Genomic DNA, 9,399 nt, shown 5'->3' on the forward strand with positions numbered 1-9,399 from the left:
CCCCCCCCTCCCCCCCAAACAATGCGGTTGTGGGATTGTGAGGGGACGGTCTTCTGTACTGTTTTCAATAAAAGTTTTATTTTGGAGTATTACAAATTTTAATATTGATTATTGTGCTATTTGGGTCGCATTTCTTTGATGTTTTTGGTTGCCTTTTAAAAATTATAATTGTTCTATTGTTCCGTTTTTGCAGTTTTGTAGGATGTTGTCTCCTATTGATAAATATTAATAATTACAAAAAACAAAACAAAAAAAAAACAACAACTAGAAATAACAAACACTCTTTAGGTAGTGAGAAACACTTTGACACATTCAGGATCATTAATATATCATATTTTTTTTAAAAGACAGATTGACAGGTAGTGACAGAGACATAAAGACAGGGAGACGGAACTTATAATTGAGGGAGGGGAAAAGAACGACGGGGTCGATTCAATCAGGAAAGAAAAGAAGTTATCCACCCCCACATCTACGAGTACTTACAAGTTTCAGCGACCAGTTTGGGCATGTACATATCCCAAAAGGCGCAGTCCTGGGCTCTGGGACCGGCGCCCCAGATGGGCCCGTTGACCAGCGAGTCGGTGCTCAGGTTCAGATACAACTGTTCGTTCTCCTGAAACAGTGGCCACTCCATGCTAGAAACCTCTCCTGGTGCCTTGTTGGGGTCTCTGGGAAGGGACAGGAGGGGGGTGGGTGGGGGGGGTGGGGGGAGAGAAAAAAACATGGTAAAATGGTATGGGTTTAACGCCCCTTTCAACACTATTAGGTTATTTATTAAGAGGCAGGGCCTCCTTGTTTAACGTCCGTCTCCGAAAGGACCGATGAGAGACAAGTTGTTCCGTTCTGTTCAGTTACGAACTGGCTGCTTAGTGTAATAGGCGTTGTTCATTGGAGGTTCCGTACGGTTCGGTTCAGATTCTGGCAGCTTCAGTGCACACTACAAATTACAGACGTCTGCCTAGTGGGTGGTTGGCGGGTGCTCTGGTGTTGTTTGCTTCTTCTTTCCTATGAAACATCTATCATCCTTGTCACCCCTTCTTCTTTTTGTGTTTATTACTCTCTTGTAACACCTCTAATTTTCTGACCTTATGCAGTTGCGAGTGCCATAAAACCTCTACTAAAACTAAATTACAGACCTCTGCCTCAAATCGTCGGACTCACAACCTTGAAAACAAACGCTTTTGTTCTTGAAGGTTACGGTCGGCTTCGTTCGGTTTGTGCCACCACGATATCTGGGTTTTTTTTTTCGAAGTGTATACAGACCCGGTAACCGGGAACAAAGTCACGAAGCATACAGACCCGGTAGGGGAACTCTTTTGCGATTTCGGAAAGTTTCAGAGCCCAGACCCGGTAGTGTGCTTGTGTGTGTGTGTTGTGTTGTGTTGTGTGTGTGTGTGTGTGTGTGTGTGTGTGTGTGTGTGTGTGTGTGTGTGTGTGTGTGTGTGTGTGTGTCAGAGAGAGAGAGAGAGAGAGAGAGAGAGAGAGAGAGAGAGAGAGAGAGAGAGAGAAAGAGAGAGAGAGAGAAAGAGAGAGAAGTGCTAGCAAAATGTATAGGACATGCCCCAGTTGGCAGGAGGGAACAAGAGAAAGATAGAGTGGGAAATATGTGGGGAGAGAGAAAGACAGAGACAAATCAAATAAAAAGAGAAGGCGAGCGATACACAGAGGAGAGAGAGAGAGGCAGAGAAATAGAGAGGGTCACTGCTCGATTGAAATTATGCCTTGTTCTTTTCTTTAAATAGTGATTCCTCCAACTCTGAAACGGAGGAAAAACGATCGTTCACCGAAAAGACATCCGCAATCTTCAGTTAGATCTAGGTCTAGGTTAGCCTCGAAACTAGATCAATGATTCATGCCTGTCTGTCTAGATCTAGACCTAGGCCATAGATCTATAAGAACCTAGATCTAGGTCTTCCCTGAGCCAAGAGGGCGCTGAAACTTTCCGAAATCACAAAAGAGTTCCCCTACCGGGTCTGTATACTTTGTGACTTTGTTCCCGGTCTGTATACACTCCCATTTTTTTTACCTCCATGGAGGAAAATCTTGTTAGCCCCAACGACAAAAAAGCGAGTGCCCATTGGCGGATCGGATCTCTAGTACAAACCGATTGCCCGACTCGTAACCTTGAGATTTAACGCGTTAATTTTTTAGGCTGCGAGTCGGGCGATCGGTTAATGCCACGATGGTCGCTTTGCGCTCTCAGTCTGGCTAGCCCCACATACCAAACCCAGCCGAACCGAACTGATTATGCAGAGGGCACTGGGTATAAGACTCTGCCATACACCATTTTGAAATGTGGTCGCTTTTAAGGACAAGCGGGCTAACCCAGGTTTCGGGGGTTTCCAGAAATCTTGACCTGCACCAAAAGTGGGCATTGCCCTACCAATAGGCGAAGTTTGGTTTTATTGGTGTATATATTTGGTTATAGAGAAAACTCTCCCTGCATTTTTAATGAGACTGAATAAGTATCCAAAAACTTTATCTTTGATTTTCTCAAAACATCATTAATCGGGATAGCCCCCCAGTGCTTAAAAGCGACCAATTCAAAGTATAAAAATATTAAAACTATTTCCCTCTATTGAAATCATTGAAATCTATGCCAACCTATGGCCCTCAGTTGAAAGAGTAGAAATATAAATCTAAACGATGCCCGTTAATAATTAAAAACTATACACATTTTAAAACGATGGCCTTCAAATAAAAGCAAAGAGATACACTAGCGATGATCCTTTTATAGAGACATCCACATTATCGACCTGAATTAAAAGATCGAAATATCCAAACTATGGCTTTAAAATATAAATAATATTCCAAAATTTAACGTACAACTGAAAACAAAGATAATAACCTGAGAGTAGGCTTAACCTTGTGGTTTGACTAGTAATGAAGGAAGAATGACAGAAAGAACACAGCCTTACATAACAATTACTGACACACAATTATTTACGAGTGTTTTTATCGGTATACTTGATTCATTATAGTTATTCTTTTTTTCGTTTATTAATACATTTATTTATTCATTTGATTAACGTGTATTCATGTATATGTTTACATTTATTCTCATCATTTGTCTGTTGATGTATGGTCGCTTTTAAGGACAAGCGGGCTAAACAAGATTTCGGGGGTTTCCAGGAATCTTGACGTACACCAAAAAGGGGCTTTGCTCTACATACAGGAGAAGTTTGGTTTTTATGGGAGTGTATATTATTGGTTTGAATATAAAGAAAAGTCTCCTGTTTTTTTAAAGAAAACTGAACAAGGAGCAAAAACTTTGCCTCCGATTTTCTCAAAATAGCATTTTTCAGGATAGCCCCCTTGTGCTAAAAGCGACCATATACATTCTCTAGTTTAAGCATGGATAGACGAGTTGGGAAAAAAATGCCCTAAAAGGTACTTACCCAGTTTTGGCAAAGTTTGTAAAGTATTTCATTATTTTCTTGCTGAGTTCTCGCTCGGCCTCGGTGAAGGAATGTGTTCGGTTGAGTGGATGTCCGAACGTGAACCAAATCTCGTCTGCGTGCAGCGTCCCCATCCACTCCGGCCACGGGTTGGCTGACCAGCGCTGGTTGAACCAGTAGTAGTAGACTGGCGCCCCCTCGCGGGCGTAGGCTCGGGCCAAACGGTTGACGCTACACACGAAGTAGTTGTCGCTGACAGCGCGGTCAAAACTTTTCCTGTTCTCTATCCCGTCGTCAGGGTTGATCCAGTTCCGATAGTGAAACATGACGGCCTCTATCCCGAAGTCGTTGAGTTTGTGAGGGTAGTATGGGTAGAACTTGAAGGCTTGTTGCGTCATCAAGTTTCGGTAGTCTTGTGCGGTGAGTGGGCTGTCAGTGTCGAGCCGGAATATTTCTGAGTTGATGTAGATGATAAAGAACGTAGACTCGTTTTCCACACTGCCCAGAAGAAGAGGAACCTTTTTGAATCTCCCGAGTCTCAGCATCTCTTGCGGGTCTTGGCGTATGAAGATTCCGTCGATGACGGGGACGAAGGCGAACTGCATGATCCCGTGAGTCATGTAAGGTTCACGGATCGGGAACTCTGTAGCGTTGACCTGTCGGAGACATCGAATCACGTAGTCGGGGTCACCGGGTTTGTTACAGTTGTAGTGACTAGCCAGTGACTCAGATCGCCGCCACATCTCCTCTTTAGGCAGAGCTGTCCAGTCAGCAGCCGGACTTCCGCTCTGAAGGATGGCCTTATGGAAGTATCCGCGACACAGATCACAGATGAGGAACAGCCCCACTGAGCATGCACCAGCGCTCTCCCCCATAAGCGTGACGTCACGAGTGTTCCCGCTGAACTTGTGGATGTTCCTGTTGACCCACTCTAAGGCCATACGCTGATCCCAAAGTCCGGCGTTACCTGGGGCTTCCGGTGTGTTGAGAGTGAGGAAACCCAGCGCCCCCACGCGGTACTGCATGGACACCACGACTACGTCATTCTCCGCCGCCAGATAGCGTGCATCATAGATATCTAACGTAGAAGAGCCGCTGTAGAAGCCTCCACCGTACACCCACACGATCACTGACTTGTCCTTGTAAGGTGGGTTAGTGCGCGGGACCCACACGTTCAGATAAAGACAGTCCTCGCTCACTGGCGTATTTGGATTCCACATGTTGGAGCCCGTGAAGTTCCCGAAGGTTCTGTCAAATCCCTGCATGCACGAGTTGGGCAGGCGGCTAGCGTCCAGTACCCCTTCCCAGCTGTCTAGCTGGGCTGGAGGTTTGAACCTGAGATCTCCGAGCGGGGGTTTAGCGAATGGTATACCGTAGAAGGCGTCCACTTTCTTGCCGTCAGCGAACACAGTCACGCCTAGGGGATGAAAAGAGGTAAATTCATGAACAATTCATTGCTGTGTTTTTAAAAATGTGCGACATTGTATGGCAAATCTAATGACATTTGCAACCATGTAAAGTTATCTTAGAGGTGGTATTGCTAAATTTAACATCTCACTCCGATAGGGCTAAAACAAATTGGAAAATTGGTGCAATGTTCTTACCCGCGGAAAAAAAGGTTGGGCTAAGCTGAGCCTTGAACCCCAAATGGACCCGGCCCGACCCGACACGACCCGTCCCGATTGCGCTAGTGAGCACCCCCTATTAGAGTTTTGAAGGGGAGCACACCGAGCCCTACTAACCTTGCACCGTCCCCTTGTCTGTCTCAATTATAGGTCGCTCCTGAGCCCCAGCCAATCGCGTCATCAGCACCAACACCACGTGACACTGGGCCAGCAGGCGAATGACGTAATCCAAACCCATGGTACTCCTCGGCCTCCGATCCTGGTGACGTCACAATTACGTCAAACGCTATCGTCAGAGGCACGCCGACCAGATGTGAAACTAAAGAAAGAAGAAAAAAAAGGTGGAGAAATTATGTTAAATGCAAATAAGATAATACTGTCTTTATTTTTATTTTTATTTTTAGTAGAGATTTTACGGAGCTCGCAACTGCATAAGGTCATATGAGCGCCAGAAGATTAGAGGTGTTACAAGAGAGTAGCAAACATAAGAAAGAAGAAGGGGAGAGAAGGACGTTAGATGTTTGATAGGAAAGAAGAAGAAAACCACACCACAGCGCCCGCCAACCGCCCACTAAGATATTGTTTGAATAAATGTAAGACATAACAGGCCTGTAGTGAAACAAAGGAAAAGAAAAGGAGTAGGACGTAACAGTGACGCTCTGCAGCCAACCATAAGCAAAATGTTACGGGTTTAACATATGAGTTAATTCAGTAAAGAGAATCGCATCGACGCTATAATAATTGTCATGCTTTGAAGTTTGGAATAAACTTCCTGGGAAGCATACAGTGCAAGCGGCCATTTATAGGCGCTTAAACTCTGACATACTGAAAAGAACTTTCGCTGTCTATGGCCGGGTACCCATTCCCACCTGTGTGAAGTGGGGAAAATTCAACAGTAAAGTGCCTTTCCCAAGGACACAACGTCGGGCCCGCGGCTTGGACACTCGAACCCGCAACCTTACGATTACGAGTCCGGAAGCCTAACCACTTTAGACAGGTCGGTTTTAGCGGTGAGTCTGTTAGGAGCTTCATCAGTGTACGCAGAAGCCCTAGGATCGATTCCTGTGTGGTGAGAATTTCTATAGAGTATTTTAGTCTTTATTTGAAGAGCATGGATTGGCCCTGAAAAGCAGACTTGAAGCAGCCCACTAGAAAAAACTAAACTAGGTCGGCAGAGGCATAAAGCACCTTTGTAAAAAAGTATATTAAATACTGAGGCGCGGAGAGTAAAGAATAGATCCAATGAGTATCTTCCTCCAACCACCCGCAGTTACACAGCGAAAACGCAGTGAATAAAATTGTTAGGTGTGCTAACGAAATGAGTTACTTCTCTGATTTTAGCCTTGTGGAAATTGATACTTCATCAACTTTATAGGTGGAGTTTGTACAATGTTTAAGTATGGAATAATAAAAGACATGGTAAATTTAAACAAAATAACATCAATCTAAAATCTATAAATCTGACCTCAGTGTCAATTTTCGGCCAATATGTTCATTCTTGGATTGTAAGAAGTAACTCATTTTGTCAACACGCCTTCCAAATGATAGTAATTCACTGTTTCACACACTAACGACACACTCTACATAATGTGGGAGGCGTGCTGCTTCGACCCCTGCCTCCCAGGGCCAATGATGAACTTTTTTTATTGTGTGTTTCCGACAGATGAAATTTATGGGGCATGTGTAAAGAAAAAGCGAATTGAAGCTATTAATTAGCTATGACAGGACATATTCAACGGAAGAAAATTTACGAACGACGACGAACAAGATCTATTAACAGCCTAAACACTTGGATAACTAATAGCACAATGAATAACAACAAATTCCTGAGGGCCCTGAATTTTAAAAAGAGAAGAATAAAGTCATCATAACAGCCAGTGTTTTCTAAATAATTTTTTCAGTGAGGGTTTAACGGCACTTGAAGCAAAATTAGAGCATAATTATATAAGCCTTGAGTTTTGGTTACAAGAGAGTAACAAAACACAAAAAAGAAGGAGGACAGATAAAGTCGTTAATCCGATCCGTACATTTTGCATAGCAGTCTATCAAAACGATTTTTTGAAAATTACTGAAAGTTTCAAAGAGATCTTCGTACTAAAAGTATTAAAAATGTGAAGAATACAATCCAGTGGGGGGGGGGGGGGGGGGGTGCAAAAATGACCCCAGGGCGTACAGATAAGGTTAAAAGTTGCCTAGTGTTGTGGCATTGATTATCTCATGTACATGTTTCCCGCGAAATAACGTACAGGCCGGGTGAAATGAAGAATAATTTGCATGTTTGTTTATTTGTTTGTTTTAGTGAGCGACAGATTACAGGTGTGACAATGAGTAAAAAACACAAAATGAACGAGGAGAGATAACAAAGACAGAAGTTTGATAGGAAATAAGAAGAAAAAACCCCCCAAAAAACATCAGAGCTCCCGCCAACTGATTGATTTATTTGCCAATTTGAACCCAATTTTGTTTGTTTGTTTGTTTGTTAGTTTATTTGTTTGTTTGCTTGAGAAAAGCATCAAGGTTAAAACAGCACCTGGACATGGCTTGCTGGTGCCTTTTAAAATAAATTATTGATTATGATGGTCATAAAAAGCATCAAAGTAATCCTGGCTGTTTAGCACTGGGAGAAAGTAAGACAGGCACAGACACGACAGACAGAAACAACAGAGGAAATGACAAATAAGCAGGACCTACCACAGACACGTTGTAATCACCCTCAGAGAGAACGTCACATAACAACAATTTTTCCTTCAATCGCAAAATATCTTGAGTTAATAATAATAATAATAATAATAATAATAATAATAATAATAATAATAATAATAATAATAATAATAATAATAATAATAATAATTGCATTTTTATAGCGCATATCCATGCTCAAGAGCTTGCTCTATGCGCTTTACAACTATCATTACCCCAGCAGACCCTCTGAGAACACTCAGAAACATTTTCAGCTTCCGCGGAAGCATACAGTGCAAGCTGCGGATTTCACGCGCTCAAACACTATCAAACTGACAAGATCTTTCACCGTCTATAGCTGGGTACCCATTTCCACCTGGGTGAAGTGAGGAAAATTTGTGCAAAGTGCCTTTCCCAAGGACACAACGTCGGGCCCCTGACGGGATTCGAACCCACGACCTTACGGTTGCGAGTCCGAGAGCCTAACCACTAGGCCACCGACGCCACAAACTGTGTTCTATTCAAGATAGGTGGATATTTATTTCATAGGAAGCAGAGACAAATAAATCCGCTTTCAGATGTTGATAAAAACTCCACATGCCCAGAAATTGATGAGCGCCTGATTCCACCGCGTCGCAATAGAGATATAGACACATACTAATACGCGATAGAGATATAGACACATACTAATACGCGATAGAGATATAGACACATACTAATACGCGATAGAGATATAGACACATACTAATACGCGATAGAGATAAAGACACATACTAATACAGAATAAAAGAGAAAAAAGACACCAAAAAAAGACAGGCAGAAGGAAAGTGTCAGAGAAAGAAACAAACAGCAAAACAGAGAAAGAAAAAAAAAGAAAAAAAGAAAAAAAAGAAAGCAAGCAAACAAGCAAGCAAGCAAGAAAGAAAGAAAGAAAGAAAGAAAGAAAGAAAGAAAGAAAGAAAGAAAGAAGGAAAGAAGGAAAGAAAGGAAGAAAAAGAGAGAGAGAAAGAATAGAGAGGAAGAGTGAGAAAGATAGAAAGAGCGAAACCGTTAGCAAAAGCGAGAGAGAGAGAGAGAGAGAGAGAGAGAGAGAGAGAGAGAGAGAGAGAGAGAGAGAAATAAAGAAAAGACAGTGGCAAGGAAAGAAATAAAGAGGCAAGATCGGATATTGGCCCGGCTTGCCGAGTTCTACAGATCGCCTGTCTAACTGGCACTGATTAGGCTAAAGATAGGTGTTAAAAACGTTTTTCCCCTCAATCCTGATGTATCTCTCAAATGATGCTTCTTTCCTCCTACCCTCTTCTCTCTCTCATTCTCATTCTCTCTCTCTCTCTCTCTCTCTCTCTCTCTCTCATTTTTTTCACCCTCTTGAATCTTCTTATTACTTTCTCATTCTTTCTGTATATCTTCTTGTCTGTCTGTGTGCCTGGCTTTGTGTCTGTCTGTCTATCTATTTCTATCTCTCTCACATAGACAATATTTATCTATTTTTATCCCTCTGTCTCTTTTCCCTCCCTGTCATCCTCTCTCTCTCCACCCCCGCAACAGCATCATCATCCTCTCTTCACTCATGTGTCATATCATCCTCTGCCATCTGACAATTTCCTCTTCACGCGTCACACAAACCCCTAGACCCAAATAACTCCCACTCCACCCACCCCCATTCCAGTGGATGCCTTCAGTCTCTCTCTCTCTCT

The 9,399-nt window shown here is 42.8% G+C and overlaps 1 protein-coding gene across 4 annotated transcripts in view; it reads right to left on the reverse strand.

The window, feature by feature from the left end:
* LOC101860246 (acetylcholinesterase-like) overlaps positions 1–9,399 on the reverse strand; it is a 35,067-nt gene that overhangs the window by 4,648 nt on the left and 21,020 nt on the right. For all 4 annotated transcript variants that reach the window (XM_013080925.2, XM_013080924.2, XM_013080927.2 and 1 more), the window contains 3 exon segments: positions 5,141–5,342; positions 3,399–4,815; positions 484–668 (listed from right to left, as the gene is read on the reverse strand). In XM_013080925.2, coding sequence (XP_012936379.1) covers positions 484–668; positions 3,399–4,815; positions 5,141–5,261 — 1,723 coding nt within the window. In that variant the 5' untranslated portion in view covers positions 5,262–5,342.

This window comes from Aplysia californica, unplaced genomic scaffold (assembly GCF_000002075.1).
Source record: "Aplysia californica isolate F4 #8 unplaced genomic scaffold, AplCal3.0 scaffold00106, whole genome shotgun sequence".
NCBI lineage: Eukaryota > Metazoa > Mollusca > Gastropoda > Aplysiida > Aplysiidae > Aplysia > Aplysia californica.